The 18844-nt window shown below is 32.0% G+C and overlaps 1 protein-coding gene across 1 annotated transcript; it reads left to right on the top strand.

The window, feature by feature from the left end:
* Positions 1-5065: 5065 nt before the first annotated feature.
* LOC149491904 (phytyl ester synthase 2, chloroplastic-like) lies at positions 5066-14909 on the top strand. The gene is made up of 14 exons (XM_089716975.1): positions 5066-5601; positions 8839-8890; positions 9062-9117; positions 9221-9379; positions 9643-9747; positions 10620-10726; positions 10929-11050; positions 11196-11304; positions 11777-11907; positions 12150-12516; positions 12942-13055; positions 13472-13539; positions 13643-13752; positions 13956-14909. The coding sequence occupies exons 1-14, from the start codon at positions 5178-5180 to the stop codon at positions 14144-14146; spliced, it is 2115 nt and encodes a 704-aa protein (XP_089573101.1). The 5' UTR covers positions 5066-5177; the 3' UTR covers positions 14147-14909.
* Positions 14910-18844: the final 3935 nt, after the last annotated feature.

Genomic DNA, 18844 nt, shown 5'->3' with positions numbered 1-18844 from the left:
CCAATTTCTTATAGAAAGAAATATTCTTTAGTTCTAGTTTCTTTCGGGCAAAAATACATATCGTACAGAACATAATATTCCAAAACAAGGTCTAATCCAGATTAATTATGCTTGTAAAAACCAAGTTAATCACTTTCTTTCATTCTAGTAATCAATGTCGTGTGAACCTCAACTTATTATGAATTCCACCCCCCTGACGCCTACATCTAACTACATTTTAGTTGTATCTGTATTTGTACTATATATTATTGGAAGATAACGGATTTTATTTTTGTTTTGTTGCTAATTCATTTTTTTTTTTATTTGAATATAAATAGCATAATTTTTTTGAATAAAAATATTAATTTAATGTGATATGAAAAATAGAATTATTTTTAATTTTAGCGGTCGCTTTTCTTGTTTAATTGTATTTATTTAAAACTGTTTATACTATTTGTTGTTTATTTAACCAGCGAATTTATGTTCAATTTGTTTCCATATTTATCTTGAACCTATCCATATATACCAATTAATATAATAAAATTATTTAGAGAAATAAGGGTACTTGGATCTTTTTATTGAGAAAAAGGAAAAATAATACTCCCTCTCTTATTTTCATTTAGAGAAAATTTTATTTTTGAGTGTATTTTTTATATAGTGAAAGTTATTCTAAATAGTAATTTTGGAATGCAAGCCAAGTTAAAAGACAAGAAAACTTTTGGAATATATGTGTTTTTTAAAATTGAAGCTCAACGATCAAAGAAAGTGGAAAATACAAATATTCTGAGCATTTAATGAACGCATGTTTCAATGGACAACTTATCAATTCACTTTTTCATTTTGTTTTACAATAACAGCGGTCGTTTTTATAAATTTGGCCATAAATATAGAGTTAGCTCTTATTTGTATATTTGATGAATATATGTCCACTTCTATCATTATAAATTTGGCCACAACCATTGACATCAGAAACGTATATATGTTATGCTCAGATAAGTTTTGAAAACGGTCACGTTTTGTTTTTAAAGGTACAGGTGTTTTGATTATTAAAAAAGGGGGAAATCAGAGTTTTTGTTAGAGACCGTTATCTTAAAAGTCATGGCCATTTCTGAATATGGTATGACCGATTTAGATGTTATGCATAAGTGAATAGATTTTACTTGCAGCAGATCATTAACTTTGATTTCATTTATATGTAGCTAAGGTTTAGAAGCAGGAGGAGTCTGATTGTAAACTCAAATAATTTGGCTTCAAATTCTATTTTATTTTGGTCGCAATGTATTGCATTTAGGCACTACTTTCTAAATTTCATTTAAATTTGGAGAAACCAAATTTTGCTTTTAATTTTGAATTTAAATTGAAAAATTATTTAAATTTAAATAAGTTAAAGCCAAAATTTAAGTTTTTCCTCCTTTATCTTAGCCGAAAATTTTAGAAATCTATGGCCTTCAATGAATAAGTTAAAAAATTCAGATTTTAATTTGTCTTCAAAATTTTTTTCGTTTTTATGCACGTATTATGTAAAACGTCCACATTCTAATAAAGTCAGATAGAGTTAATAAAGAAAGTTGAAAGTGATGTCCAAATGATGCAAACAAGTAATAAATGCATTTCTTGAGACTACCTTTTGTGTCTGTTATTGTGCCCATAATTAATGATGAAATAAAGTGCATTTTAGGAAGAAAGCTTAATTTAACTAACTTTCTTAATACTCCAAGAGCTTTTATGTTTTCTCTAAATAAAAAGAACGGAAATACTCCCTCCATCCCATTTTGTTTGTTTGTTATTTCTTTTTTGGATGTCCCAAAATGTCTGCAAGATTTTAAAATTTAGACATGTAAATAATTATTTTTATCATAATAATATTTATAATCATTCGTTAAATGAGAGACTTTTATTAATATATTTAATACGTTAAGGGTAAAAAGAATAAATTTGTAACATCCCTTCCCGGTCCACCCGTTAACTCAAATGAACCGAGCTGAGACGCTACAATCTGGTTGAACCTATGTCCTTTCATGCTAATATCATGTTGTATGCTGATATATGATGTCAAGCTGTTGCTTTTTACATTAGGAAAATATAGATATGTACTTAATATTTTTACAAGACATGATACTAATTTTCAAAATGAAATGGGCCCAACTGTGTGCCCTGTACATGCCATGATAAGGATAGACAGAATCAAAATATCAAATGAGTAGCTACCCTGAAGACTGAGTCTTCCACAGATGAACTGCAGCAGTTGTAAGCTGATTCTCTACGGTCCAGTCTCGAAACCTACGAGTTAAATAAATAACTCGCTGAGCAAATAATGCTCAGTGGATATCTCAATTTAATAAGAAATAAAACAATAAACATATAAGCACACATATCATTATACTTTCATGATTTTACCTGCTGTTCATGATGCTGTATAAATTTTGCAACTTTTATTAACCATCGTATATACTTTATAAATAATAAATCACATAACTGCATGGCTCCATAAGGTTATAGTGAAACCAAAGTGATAAGAAAACTGTATGAACTGTATGAAACTGGATGAATACTGTATGGCTGGGCTGTTATGGCCCGTATAAATCATATCCACTCAACAGCCTGTAGCTGGAGTACCAAACTGTATGCGGCAGATCTGCTATCCTATGTCGCGACATAGTCTTATCTACGTGGTTTCTGCCTAACCTTAATGGAGCATATTATGTGTATTGTGATAATACAAGAATTATTTAGAAAATATCTAATGAGGAATAATGCATACCATTGATAATGTATAAAGTAACTTGCATGGAAATACTCTAGCTATTGCACCCGCGATGCAATTCTTACTATATTTATGTAACTAAATTTTACCATTCAGATTAAGGAAATTCTTAGTTTGAATTAAGTTCACTTAGAAGGTAAAATGCAGTAATAATTTTAGGGTGAATGAATCTACATATGCATTCCAACATCATTTCTAATGTGTTCTTGAAATCTGCCAGACAGCCTGTACATGTTTCACAAATCCTATCATAACTCTTTCTGTATACGTCCAATTTAGGTTATTCTAAATTCTATGGTTAGCTAACATCTTAAGGTACAAAGTTTTCTTCTATCACATCTCTTAATTACGTTGGCAAGGTAGTCACATATTGAGCTCAAGTAGCAACTGCCAGTCTGCCCTGCTGTTGGTTTCCAGCCTGCCCAGTTTATACTATTTTGGTCATATCTCTCAATTTATAACTCCAATTTAGGTGATTCTACATTCTATGGTTAGCTAACACATTAGGCTACAAATTTGTCTTCTACCACATCTCTTAATTACGTTGGTAAGGTAGTCAAACATTGAGCTCAAGTAGCAACTGTCAGTCTGCCCTGCTGTTGGGTTCCAGCCTGCACAGTTATACTTTTGGTCATATCTCTCAATTATAACTCCAATTTAGGTGATTCAAAAACTCATGGACAGCTAAAACATAGAGGAACAAATAACTTTCTATACCACTTCCTAATTCCATCGTTAAATAGAGTCAAAATCAGGGTGAAGTTACTAGTCAGTGATCCAACAAACCTGGTTCAGCATGAATTCAATGTCTACTTCATTCATTCAATTCATCCCATGCTTTATCACCATTTACAGACCTCTAATTCAACATTCAGCAACATATCTTTGCATTATCCACACACTACAGAAGTGTTCATGCAAGAAATGTGAAAAACTAAAAGAGATATCAAACCTTCAACCAAAACAGCTTTAAATCTTCTTCTTAGCTTCCTTTTCCTCCAATTTGAGCTCCCCTCTCCTATACATCATAACTCTTATAAATCATCTAAAATATCACAAAAGTATGAAATTTAAGAAAGGCTACTTACTTGGATAGAGTTCTAGGTTGAATTTAGTGTTTAAATCACATGAAAAGTGATGGAGAAAGGAAGGAGATGAAGAGAAAGATAAGAGGAGATGAAGAGGAAGATGGAGATGAAGAAGAAGACGTGAAGATGAAGATGAAGATGAAGAAAATGAAGAAAGAAAATCAAACTGAAATGGAAGTCTCGTGTAGTCCAAATATATCTTTGATTGTGTGTTAAAAATTACCAAATAGTACCTAAATTTTCCATATGTTACGTTTTAATACCTAAACTTTCTATTTTAGTGCAAGTAAGTCCTACTCCTTATACTTTGATCTTTTTGTTTCATTCAAGTAAGTCCACTTCTTTTACTTATTTATGGTACATCCCATTTTACCCCACTCTGGCGTTAACTGGTTTCTAGTTTTACCCGACTCGACTCATGTATATGCAACGATTCGATTCAGTAGGATGTTACAAAAATAATTTTTGTTGACTAAATTTTTAATATGCGTGGTCTATCAAACCATGGGGATACCATTTTGTTTGTTTATTATTCCTTTTTGGATGTCCCAAAATGTCTGCAAGATTTTAAAATTTAGACATGTAAACAATTATTTTTATCATAATAACATTTATAATCATTCGTTAAATGAGAGACTTTTATTAATATCTTTAATGCGTTAAGGGCAAAAAGAATAAAATAGTTTTTGTTGACTAAATTCTTAATATGCGTGGTCTGTCAAACCATGCAAACAAAATGGGAATACCTATAATTGGGATATGGGATAGTATGAGTGGGTCTAGGTTTAGACAAATATTTTCTAAAATTACATAAATAATATCAAGCAGTAGTCTAGTTGGTCTTTTCATTTATGCGAGGAGCAGGAGGGCTATAGTTCTCTTAGTCCTCTGGACTATAGTTGTTTTCACAAATTTAGTGAGTATATTATTTTAGCACCTCCAATGAATTAAAAAGAATTTAATTAATTTAGAATGTAAATTATATTGTTAAAAAAGGAAAAACTTAATATTATAAACTCAACCCAATTTAATAGGTAAAAAAAAAAAACTATTATTATAAGTTTCCTTAACAGGTGTAAATTAATTATCCATTCCTATTAGAAATCACATATTACCTATATTACAGTAAAAGCGTTGGTATCCAATCGTTTGTTACTATGTTAGGTCGGCTATTCTGGAACTGAATATTTTTTAATATAAAAAACATTTTTTTTTTCGTCGATGTCTAATTGTCCATCATTGGTTAAATTACTTATTACAAAATCTGTCTACAACACTCCGTAACGCCCTTTAAAACTCTCAAGACCGCCATACACAAAAAACAGAGAGACTTTCGTACACTGAACATGGTAGCCACCGGAGCATATTTTCTCGCAGCCGGATTTCCCCCGGGGATGGTTCGTTCTTGCGTAACGCCATCATCTGGTAAAATGAAATCGAATCCGGTTCCAAAGCAAACTCGGAGATTTGCAGTTCCTACAGAGCAAATGTCAACCGGAACAGCAAATACAACGGCGACGACAACGAGTTTCACAGAGAATGCTAGGCTGGAGATGGAACGTTTAGAAGAAGAAAGAGAGAGAATAACAAAGAAGCAAAAACCATTGATTTGGGAGTTAGCGGAAGCGGAAATGAAGAGTAGAAAGAGCTTGAAGGATTATTTTGAGGAGTCAAAGGATTTGATCAGATCAGAGGGTGGTCCACCACGGTGGTTGTCTCCTTTGGAGTGTGGATCGCGCTTGGACAGTCCTCTCCTCCTCTATTTACCCGGCAAGTCGTTTTATTCATCTTTCGTCTTCTTCCTCCTTTTTTTTCACGTTTGGAATTTAGTATTTCGTACAGGACAGGAGAAAAAGTAGGTATCAGAATCAATAATGGAAAGTCTAACGATTCTATTCTTAGGTTATTAGTGTATCTACCATTTATAGAGTAAGCCAATAATATACAACTTGGTTTAATAATCGAAGCCCACTAAATTTCACCATGAGCAGAGGGCTTGTAACATAATAGACGCTCGATCTGAAAGTATTAGTTTTCTTCTTGGAGAATTTACAAATTAAATGTTAACAGTGCAACATACTACACACCTATTTCGTAGATTGATTATTTGAGACCCAATAGTATGAATAATAAAACTTCAAAGAGATTGCAATGGTTCGATGGACTTGCCATGGAATTTTATTAACACTGAAAAAAAAAATGAAAAAATATAAATTTGATTCATAGATAGAGAGTAATTCGGTCTAGACAAACAGTTTTCTCCTCGCTTCTGTAATGTTTTTGAGATTAACGGTGGTTGATGAACTAGATGGGTTATATTAACTGACCCATTTGCAGATATGTCACATATTCAGTGGCTTAGACTATAATGATGTGTAAACTACTGACATAGTAATTTTTGGGTCTTTTCACTGGCTTTTCGGTTAAGCGGGGATTTTTTTTTTTTTTTTTTTTTTTTTTATCCTTTTTTCTTTGGTGCGCTAGAATAATTTTTTAATATGGTCTTTAGTCCTTAAAGTTGCTATAATTGTAATTTCATCTCTTTTATTCATTAAACTAAGCGGGTCCTCCGTCCTTTGCACGATTGTAAAATAATTATATTTTTCATTTCAAATATAAGATATATATGTTGAATAAATTATGGAAATTCTTTTTTTAAAGAAAAAGTGACTAAATTATTATTAGATATAAAGTCTTATAGGTATTTAAAATAATATAAATACTTAATTTTTATTTTTGTAGAGATTTATCTAATTGGAAGTATATAATTAAAAAACCTATTAAAACATAATAATTAATTCATCATTGCATAAAACATGTTTAAATCCTTCGAAATTGCACACACTTAAATCCCTGCAAAAATAAGCAAAATAAAACTAGGCTAAGCAAAATATAAAATGAAAAAATAAAACCAAGTAAACGACTCAAACAAAGTAATGAAATACCATAATGTTCTTTTTTCAATGGGCAATAAATTGAAGAAGTCAAAATAAAGAATTAAGTTAAGCTTTTAACAATAAAATAGAAATTTAAAAATTTTAAAAGTTCCCAATCAGCAAAAAATAAAATTTAAAAGTTAAAACCACTAATTTCACATCAACCCAATTTTTGAATTTTAAATTAAAATAAGAAAAATCATATAGGTAGCCTTTTCATGATAAATTCAGTAGCTTTTTTCATGATAAATTTGATAAAGTCATACAAACAATAAATTGAATTTTAAAAATCTCAAATATTATCGACTTGAAAATATTCAACTTATCATAAGAAAAAAAAAAATTTGTGTCTTTATAATTTACTAAAAAAATTGAAAATCAAAAGGGAAAGAAAAAAAGAAGAATACTACTCATTATCTTATCTTATTATTTTTTAAACTGTACGAGACTATTCTCGAACGTTGATAGGTTACTTATCATAAAAAAAAAAAAAAACTAAAATTTATACCTAATAATTTACTCAAATATTAAAAATCATTCCCAAACAAATAAAAAATAATGTGTATTTTTGAAACACATGATTTTTTAATATTTTTCAAATTATTAAAGTTTTAAACATATTATATTTGATTTGAAGTTTAGACTACATAAAAATAAAAATTTTATATTTGTAAATTATGAAAATTTAACATTTAAACATTGTATTATTTTTCTATCACATATTTAATTTCTACAAAAAAAAAAAAACAAATAGCATATTTGATTTGAATTTAAAAACTAATAAAAATATGAAAATATATAATTAAAACTAATAGCATATGTAAATAATGAAAATCTAAAAAATACAAATGAAATATTTAAATTTTTTATATTGCCATAATTAAATGAATTTAAAATTCATAAAAATGAAAAGACAATAAATTATTGAAAAGTCAATGATGGAAAAGAAAAAGTGGATAAAAAAAGAGAAATGCTCAAAAAATTCATAAAAAAAGAGAAATCATAATACTCAAATATTAGGGGTTTCACTTCCTTAAAAAAGTGTCACGTCAACATATAGAAAAAATACAATCTTTTTCCTTTATATATATATATAATGATATATTGATTAGTTGTTCAAGTTTAACCCTGTTAAATTATTTAGCTCACTATCAAAATGTATTATTTTTAATTTCTTGGCATTAAAGAAGGAATTAGATAGTAATTCAATAACAAATGTGAAAGAATAAATGGTAAGCTATAAGGTACTTAACCTTTAAAATAAGATTTTTTATGAAAATACTAAATAGTTTAACATGTTAAATCTCATGGGTACCACAAAAGAGAGACATAATTTTATTTTCTTTTTAGTATTAAGAATACGTATATATCTTTATTTTCATTTCCTTTTCACGATAAACCGAATACAAAAGTACCTTTTCCAGGCGTTCCTGAAGTAAAAGAACAAAAAAAGCCACTCAAAAGGCACACTACAAACTAATTATTTGCATGCATGTAGACAGAAAATTTATTATTTTATTTTTGTATTTTGTCAAAATACATGATTTTCTTTTGTATTCTTAGGAGTACATAGTTGTCTCTATTTTTTGTCTCCATTATACTTTGATCTCTTTCTGTTAATATTTTGTACATACAGGAACAAATTAGTTAAATTATAGGGTCAAAATGGTCAATAAATACATGAATATATTAATTAATTTTAACAAAATACAATGAAAAAATAGTACTTTATTAATGAAAAAGTATGAAAAATTAACAGAACGATATAAAATGTCAAAAAATAAGAACAAAATTATGTTTTTTTTTTTTTAAAATGTACATTACTTTAAATACAAGAATAAAACGGTAATTTCACCTTGCAATTATTGTTTTGTGGGTTTGGCTGCGACAAGGGACAAAAGTGGGCTAACTGGCTTTAAAGTGCGCTTATATTATAATGGCCGAAAGGTCTCATATCACTATCTCCTGCATGGTAATTGATTCTCTTCTTTAAGGAAATCATAAGTTAATGACCTTAAACCATTTAATTTTTTGCTTGTTTAATTGTTTGTTGATGACTCTAATTTTGCAGGGATTGATGGGGTTGGGCTAGGCCTTATTAGACAACATCATAGTCTTGGAAAGTAAATACCCTCTCATCATTCGCTTCGTGTACTGTCCCCATGAATGATAATAATATTAATTAATCTGATTTAAGATCAACCTTAAACCAATTTATTTGCAAAATAAATAAATTAAAGGAGACTAATTGTCTAATATTAGTGCCTGATATATGATTTTATTTTCATCATTAGGCTTTTCGACATATGGTGCTTGCATATTCCAGTAAAGGATAGAACACCTTTTACAGGTCCTTTACCACATTTCTTTTACCTTGTCAAAAATATTCCCTTTCTTTAAATTCACAGTAAACTGTAATCTTGTGTTTAATTTGTCCCTCAAATTCCTCTCAGACTTGGTGAAGCTGGTTGAACATACAGTTAAATCAGAACATCAACGTTCACCTGACAGACCAATATATCTTGTTGGGGAATCTCTGGGAGCATGCCTTGGACTTGCTGTTGCAGCTCTTAACCCTGACATTGATCTTGTGCTTATTTTGGCTAATCCAGGTGACAAATTGCTTCCTTCTTAACCATTGATGGGACCTTTAAATATTTTAAGAAATTCAGCAATATAAGCACATTAACATGTATTGATTTGCGAAGCAACCGACAGTTCATTTTTCATAATCCAAAGAGCTACACCTACATTTATTGGTGATTCTTTTTTTGGACAAAGGGGAAATGCTTAGGTTCATTCAGCATCAACATAAGCACTTAGCTTGTGTTTATACATTACACTTTATTTACTTGATTTTGTTATTCTTTGTCAGGAACATCTTTTCAGAAGTCGCAGCTGGCACCTCTTGTACCTTTATTGGCAGTCATACCCAATGAACTGGAGCTTCGCTTTCCTTATATGCAGAGCTTGATGACAGGTTTTAATTTTCTGTCATCACAGTTGTTATTTGTTTTGGCTTTGCTATTTTGTTGAGATATAGATTTGATTGTCTACCGCTTCTAGGCAATTAGTTCTGTTAACCTTTTGGATTGTGATGGATCTTTTCATATCTTACTTGCATCATTTAGTGAGCAATAGCGAGTTCAAGCTTAATAACAATTAAGAAATAAGTTAATTTTGGTTTTTGCTATTTCAGATTGGGAGACCAAACATGTGAATCAATGATTAGAGAGGCCTAAGGTTGAATAATTTGATTTCTGCAACTAAACAATTGTCTTTGCATCTCTAACGTGCCCCTCATGCAAAAGCATATTGGGTTTAAAACATGAAAAGAGCCAACTACTCTCTATTTTTTATTTTGAAATTGACTTGATAATATGGGACCTCTGCAGATGCCCATAATCTGTTTCTTTTTAAAAAAATTAGAGAAACATCAAATAATATTGGAAAACTACTTGAGCTAAAAGTTTAGGCTTGATAGTTTGGATCCAAAAATGGTTTTGCATCTCTAACAACGTTAAAGTGTCAGATAAACTTTAACCTTTTACGATAGAATCTTGAGCATGCTTCTGGACTTTCAGGCTGCTAGTCTTGGGGATGTAATAAAGATTATACATTTGGATAAACATCCATTGTCTACCCATGGAAATTGCTACTTGGAAGTTGGAACTCTTTCTAGGCCAGAATAAATCTCATCTTTCTCTCATTCTCATTTTCCAGTTTTAGGGCCTGCTTCGATAGCTGTTGTAGTGGAAATTTCAGCACCATAAAAGAATTGCATTTAAGTGTTTGTATGCATTCTTTTAACTCAACTGATACCAGCAATTGATATACGGTGCATGCATTTAGGTAACCCTTTGAAGGCAGTGATGGATACTGTGATAAAGAGGCTTCCCCTACAACAGTTATTTGGAGAGCTGTTTCAGGATTTCACCGCAGCGTCATCTTACCTATCTGTAAGATTTCAGTTTAGAAAATGGTTAAAATAACCGAATCAGACTAGATAAAACATTTTTCAGTTGAGATGTTGAGAGCTCTGTTTCAGGATCTATTGTTCCATGTCTTATTGTTAGATAAAAATAGCAACGGCATACCTGTAATGTTTACTCTTTTCATATTGATGCTCACAATAGCATGTGATCTCTTCCCAATGGCTAGGTCCTGAGTGATATGCTTCCAAGAGAAACAATTCTGTGGAAGCTAAAGCTGCTTAAATCAGCTTCAGAATATGCCAATTCACGCCTCCATTCTGTAAATGCTCAAACGCTGATACTCTCCAGGTCCGTCTCTCTGGCATAACCCATCATATGTAACGAATGACTAAGAGCAACAAAAGCACAAGATTATTTTTTTAAAAAGAAAACCAATTTATTGATAACGAATGTCCAGAATCATCTGCCTGATCTCGCGCTCTGTATTTTTCAGTGGAAATGACAAGTTGCTACCAAGTCAAGTGGAAGGTGAAAGACTTCACAATGTGCTGCCGAAATGTGAGATACGTTGGTTTTATGGTAGTGGTCATTTCCTTTTCTTGGTAGGATAAACTAACTCTCCCTTCCCTTCTGATGCAGTCAATGAAAACCAAACAAAAGGATTATTTTAATTTAGTTCTTAATTATGAATTTAGATTACTTAGATATCATTTAGGAATTTTTTGTTTTTGTTAGAATATTTAACAAGTTGTTTGCTTCTTATTAGAATTGGGTTCGAATTTTCTTCCTAGTTTGAGATTCTTGATTTTAGTAGGGGCAGGAGTTATATAATTAACTAGTCTTCATATTTCCTAATCATTTTTGTTCCTTAAATCTGAATCTTAAATCATTCAGTTAAATTTTCTAAACAACAGTATGTTTTCTAAATAGAAAAATTATAAGATGATAATTAAATTAAGAGAATCCTCAAATTTATATTTCCTTGATTTCAAGACTTGCCCTCGTCTATCCTTTATATACATAGCAAAAAAGTATTCTTGAGTGATGCTTGTAATAGTTGTAAACATGTGGCAGGAAGATGAATTTGATTTAGGGACCGTTATCAAGGGCACTAGTTTCTATCGTCGAGGGCCATCCCATGACTACATTTCAGATTACATACGACCATCCCCTGCTGAATTCAAAAAAATATATGAATCAATCAGGTATGCTATTTCGCTATCTAACAGATACAACTTGCACTTTCTAATGGGATAACAACAAATTTTAACTTAGCCACTCTAGCAGCTGCATGAGGTAGGTGGATATGGGAAATAAGTTTCAGTTTCCTATCAAACATTATAGTGGGAAGATCTTTTTGCCAAATCTTTTGCAACAATCTTTAGTAGACAATTGTTATTTGAATAGTATATTGTTTCCTGAACTTATTCCAATTATGATGTTTTAGGTGGGTTCGGGATGTTGTAAGCCCTGTGATGCTCTCAACATTTGAAGATGGAAAGATAGACCATGGTCTTGCAGGAATTCCTTCAGAAGGTCCAGTCTTGTTCATTGGCCATCACTTGTTAATGGCACTTGATTTATATCCAATGTTGCCCCAACTTCTTTTAGAAAGAAATATTCTTTTGAGAGGGATAGCACATCCAATGATGTTTATGAAATCGGGAGGACTGTTAGCTCCACTTTCACAATTGGACATAGTCAGACAAATGGGTGCAGTTCCTGTTTCAGGAAAACTTCTTTATAAGCTTCTGTCTTCAAAGGCTCATGTATTGTTGTACCCAGGTGGAATGCGTGAGGCCAATCATGGGAAGGTAATGCTGTTAGTTTTGTCTGTTGTCCTCAAAAATAATTATTTCCCATTTGGAGGTGCTTCTGTTCTGAATTTCGAATCATCGTTCTTTAGATTACCAGTCTATGTTAGAATGAGATAATATCTATACCAGAACGAGATATGAGTCCTCAATACCCTTCTGGCCTTGTAACTTATTTTAAGGAAAATTACCTATAATAGAGATAAAGTAATGAAATGGAAGGTGGTCTATTTCATGTCTATGCTGGGAAGAAACTTGGAATGAGTAAATGCTTTTATGCAATCGATTTTCCTACTATTTCTTTTTCCAAGAGATGAACCTGATTGTCAACATTTCCTCTTCTTTGATTATAATGTTTTCAAGGAAATTTGCCTTCCATGATATATATGGCTTCTGACCAAGAGTCAACTCTTCATACCTCTCAGGGTGAGGAGTACAAATTATTCTGGCCAGAACAGTCTGAGTTTGTCAGGATGGCAGCTCGGTTCGGAGCCAAAATTGTGCCATTTGGCGTTGTTGGAGAAGATGACTTTTTTGATGTAAGTCCAGAGTATTTGTTTCATATGCCCTCCCCTTCTATCAATTTGTTCTGTGAGGCACACTGCTGTTCTTTTTTGTGATTTTTCTTTCTTTCTTTCTTTCTTTCTTTTTTTTTTTTAAAAAAATCTTGTTTGTGAATAGATCTTGCAGAATGACTCTTCATACATTCTCAAACATAGACATGCACTTGACCTTTCTTGAACTAGAGCTGTCTATGATGTGGAATGACTGATAGTTGGCACATCAGGAAGCTTAAATGCTACTGATATTTGAGCTCGACTCATTATCTCTAATATGGTAGATTCACCTTGGATGCCCAGCATTTGTATATCCTTCATTTTGGATTCTTCTTTATCACCAGTTTGAATCTGATCTCTTGTCAAATAAACAATTAATCATGTATTCATCATCTCAGGTATTTTTTGACTTTGATGACCAAAAGTTTCCTTTAAAAGAGATTGCAGAGCAGTTTAAGAATGTGAGGTATGATCACTTCGTCTCATTTTGGTTTCCAGTAAATTGTCTAATTTTTGTTTATCCCAAATTTCCAATTTTCTTTTCTTTGCTTGGTCTCTTCTGATAATAGGACTGAATTACGTGGTGAAGCAAGAAACCAAGATATGCACTTTCCAGTATTTCTACCACAACTTCCAGGAAGATTATATTATTATTTTGGGAAACCAATCGAAACAGAAGGTATGGACAAAATAAACATTTGCCTGTCTTATGTGGTGTTAAGTACATGCCTAGTTAGGTAACCCAGGAAATGAAAATAGCACTTAGTAATATTCCGAAGTTCGTGAGGTCAAAATTGACACCTGTGCTAGCTAAAGTTCTGGACTTCTTTAGACAATAAGCATAGCAAATGTTCTGAAGGAATTGCTAATTATGTTATGAAGGAAGGAGGAAGGAATTAGAAGACAGAGAGAAAGCTCAAGAATTGTACTTACAGGTGAAGACTGAAGTGGAGAAATGCCTTGCTTTTTTGAAGGAGAAAAGAAAAAGTGATCCTTACAGGAGTATACTTACTCGTATGATTTACCAGTCTACTCATGGATATTCTTCTGAGATTCCAACGTTTGAGCTTTGACTGTTCCGCACAGTGAAGAAAACTTTGGGAGAAGAAAAAGAAAATTTCCCTTCACTTGAAGGCAGCCATAGCGAAAAATTCTGATTCTTGAACAATAAATGTCGTTTAGGGCTTTGGCTGTATATTCAGTCGGTTCGCATGGATAAACGCCGGCAGAGTGACTGGAGATTAAGAAAACTTGATCATTAGAAATATGCAGTCTTTATATTTCTGTAAGTTTATGTAATATTTTTGTTATGTATCGATCATATATCACATTGAACAATCTCTAGTTAGAAAAAAAAAAATCATCTCTCTAAACACCAAAAAGGATCCGAGTTTCAAAAAAAAATTATAACACCAAATACAATTGTAAATAGACATAATAATTAGATAAAAGAATAAACAAATTGATATGGATCCATTGGTGCTTCCTAGTTGATATGGATCCATTGGTGCTTCCTAGTGGGCTTGGATGTGTTCTTATCCCTTGTTGCTTGTTTTGGTCTAATTAATATGTAAGGGATATGGGCTCATAGTGTTTATTTAAGTTGTTTTGGGTTGGTTTTATGATGCATGCAATCTGCCCAATATCAAGTTGTCTGTTTTGGGCTGGAAATGACTTCATTTTGTGTTTTAGAGTTAAGCCCATGTGTTTTGGCCCTAGGGCAGCCTAGTTAGATGCTCTTCTTTAGGGTTATGTTTGTTTGAGGTATTTAAATAGCCTCCTTAAGATGTAAAATGGGATTTTTGGCATAATTTGAATCAAAGGCAGAATTGTTCATGCTCTTGCATGTTCTTCTTAATTAGAGTGATTGTGAGAATTTGCTATCCTCTAATTGCATCAAGAATTAAGGTAAACTTATCAATTCATTTGTGGCGTTTATCTTGTTCTTTGCTCGATTATTGGTGTTACCGTTTCATTATAAACGTGGGGTGCCATAGAGCGTTTTAATCTCGATTATTAGTGTTTCCGTTTCATTATAAACGTGGGGTGCCATAGAGGCGAACTTACATCTCATTCCTTTGATTTCCGATCCTGGTTCCTTATCATTTGGTATCAGAGCCAAATCAAAGTTTTGGGGTAAGTTCTGTTATCTTAGTTAGGAATTTGAGTTTTCTTGTTGTTGGATTCATTATTGTTTATCTTCGTGTTACATTATCTCTTTAGATCTTGTTGGATCTAGACATTATCTTTTTAGATCTTGTTGGATCTAAACATTTTCTCTTTAGATCTTGTTGGATCTAAACGTTTTCTTGTTGTTGGATTCATTATTGTTTATCTTCGTGTTACATTATCTCTTTAGATCTTGTTGGATCTAAACATTATCTTTTTAGATCTTGTTGGATCTAAACATTTTCTCTTTAGATCTTGTTGAAACATTTTCTCTTTAGATCTTGTTGGATTTAGATATTTTCTCTTTAGATCTTCTTGGATCTGAATTTTTTTTTTTTCTTGTTAGATCTTCTTGAATCTAGTTTTCTCTTTGAATCTTCTTGTTGTTTGCTTGTTTCTTGATAATAAAAATAAAAAATAAAAGGGAAATCTGGACATTGCAGCCTTAGATCTTACTAATTAGATCATAAAAAAAAAAAAAAAAAAAAAAGTCATTGTTAAAGAGAGATAAGTCAAATTGTTGTTAAGGTCATTACCTACCTAAGTTGAATTGGGAGACAAAAGTCATTGTTGGACAACCTAAATAATAAGTCATTACCTACCTAAATTGAAATTGGGAGACACAAACCATCCACTTATACCTTGTTAAGGCCTTACCCTACCTAAATTGGATCACATTTGTGGGTTAAGTGAGGATACAAGTCAAGCACGCTGTGCTACAGTAATTTGCTACAGAAACTCAGAAGCATCCGTGCTACAGTACCTTTTAAAAAAAAAATTTTTTTTGGGTTTTCTTTGTTTGCTTGCATTGTTTGGGTAGAAGTAAATTAGGTCCATATTTGGTTTGCTTGTAGTGAACTAAATTCATACATTATATCCAGAATTTGTCTTTTAAATTCTAGTTTGTTTATTCTTGTTTTGAGCTTTCTTTTGCCTCTATTACATTATTAGGGTGTATTTGTTTGTTCACTACACTCTAAATTAATATAATCAAGTACATCATCTTGTCCTTATACTACCATCCATTATCGTTTTGAGTCTTCTTTCTAGAGTTTGTGCTTACTTTTATTGTTAAGATTTATTTCCTTGATTCTAAAACGTGCTTTCGAATTGGTTGGTTAATCTACGATTCCGAAGTACAATTGGAGGAATTGCAAGAGTGATTGAGGAGTGTAAACACGTGAGGGAATGTTTTATCACTAATTCAAATGTTTTTGTGATTTCTATTTTGAACACTAACCATGAGTGCAGGCACATTTGGAGATAATAGTGGGGAGGAAAGTCAAATGGAGGATCCCCAATTGAAACTTGTAATGGAGTCAATCCTAGGACAGTTTAGAACTTTCAACAATTCTATCCAAGATATGAGAAAGGAGTTGCAGGAGTTTAAAGCTGCCCAACGCTCTAATACAACAAGAGTTCGACCTAGTACTACAACAACTAGATTTCAAACTCATGAAGAGAAGAAGGTCGATCATCCTGATCATTACTTTAGGGATTTGAACAATAAGTTAGGAAGGGTGCAAGAAAGGAAAAATGTGGATTACCTCAATAGGTATTCATCACAAAGGATGGGTGGATGACCATTCCAAGATCATTTTCCTCAAAAGAAGTGGATGAAGACCAATATGGAAAGCAAAAGATGAGTTTTGAGGCTGTCAATAAAGAAAAGGAGTGCAAAAATAAAACGAGTGAAAATATATTGAGTGTAAATAAAAAGAAAGAGGGGGAAGAAAAGGAAAAACAAATTCAGCCTATATTTGTACCTTTGTGCAAAGAAGATTATTTTACCACTAATGACTTAACCCATCCTTGCCAAGTGTGTTTGTTGATCTTTTGTAGGACTTTGAACATGTGGTTCCAGAAGAGATTGCCCAATCTTCATGTGAGGGTGAAAAGGTGGTTCTTGCACCATTGACACCTCAAGAAGTGAATATTGATCAGAAAAAGTTGATTGAGAGAGAGAAAGAGGAGTTCAATGATGTCTTTCTTGAAGAGTTGCCTAGTGGATTGCCACCTTTGAGAGGGATAGAACATCAAATCGATTTCATTCTTGGCTCCACCATTCCAAATCAACCAGTCAATAGAGGCAATCCAATGGAGACAAAGGTGTTGCAAAGGCATATTCAGGTTGTAGCAAACAATGGAGTTCAATACGGTCTAAAAAGGAGAAGAAGAGTAAAGAAAAGGGCATGGATTCTAAGGAGAAGTGGACTGATCCTAGCAAGTAAAAGGATACCTCAATTTTTAACTAAGATTCGAGGACGAATCTTTTTGAGGAAAGGGGGAATGATATGGATCCATTGGTGCTTCCTAGTGGGCTTGGATGTGTTTTTATCCCTTGTTGCTTGTTTTGGTCTAATTAATATGTAAGGGATATGGGTTCATAGTGTTTATTTAAGTTGTTTTGGGTTGATTTTATGATGCATGCAATCTGCCCAATATCAAGTTGTTTGTTTTGGGCTGGAAATGACTTTATTTTGTGTTTTAGAGTTAAGCCCATGTGTTTTGGCCCTAGGGCAGCCTAGTTAGATGCTCTTCTTTAGGGTTATGTTTGTTTGAGGTATTTAAATAGCCTCCTTAAGATGTAAAACGGGATTTTTGGCATAATTTGAATCAAAGACAGAATTGTTCATGCTCTTGCATGTTCTTCTTAATTAGAGTGATTGTGAGAATTTGCTATCCTCTAATTGCATCAAGAATTAAGGTAAACTTATCAATTCATTTGTGGCGTTTATCTTGTTCTTTGCTCGATTATTGGTGTTACCGTTTCATTATAAACGTGGGGTGCCATAGAGCGTTTTAATCTCGATTATTGGTGTTACCGTTTCATTATAAACGTGGGGTGCCATAGAGGCGAACTTACATCTCATTCCTTTGATTTCCGATCCCGGTTCCTTATCACAAATATAATCCTTTAAAATGAAAAAAAAATTAAAAAGCTTTATTATTAATGAAATAAGTTTATTATTTGAATTATCGAAAAAAAGAAAATAATAATAATTATTGAAAATCATGAATTATCTGAAATTCTCCGTCCAAACATGGCCTACAACTATTGTTTTGGTAGAAAAAAGAGAAGTCTACTATAAGTTTATACACCTAACAATGTGATATAACATGCACAGCGAAAAAGATGTAAAATTGTTTTTCATTTTAAAAAAAATAATTTCAATAAATATTTGTTTTCACATACAATCCACCAATTGATTGGTTGTGTGGCAATGTTGTTTTTAATCAGCAACAAAAAAAATAAAGATACCACAAAAAATTTAACATTTTTATTTTTAAGAATATACCCTAAGCCAATAGGCTTCCCCAATACAACCGGATCAAGAAAACTTCTGCTTCTAAAGGATTATATTTGGTTTTATAATTGAAATGAAAATGGTGGAGATAATACATTGTGGGCTATATGTTGAATAGCATTTTTCTGTTGCAAAAAAATTATTTTCAATGAATTTATGACATCGTCTCCAGATGTTACCTAACAGGTGACAATTTGAAACATCCTTAATTATATACGTCGTCCCGGATTTTTATTTTTCATAGTTAACAAACAAGCAAAAAATCATAGGTTTTCTTCTTTTTGGGATGATGTT

Source organism: Jatropha curcas, unplaced genomic scaffold, assembly GCF_041381405.1.
Source record: "Jatropha curcas cultivar XTBG-Jc1 unplaced genomic scaffold, XTBG_Jcur_1.0 HiC_scaffold_255_pilon, whole genome shotgun sequence".
Lineage (NCBI taxonomy): Eukaryota > Viridiplantae > Streptophyta > Magnoliopsida > Malpighiales > Euphorbiaceae > Jatropha > Jatropha curcas.
This window is presented reverse-complemented; position numbering and strand designations above follow the sequence as displayed.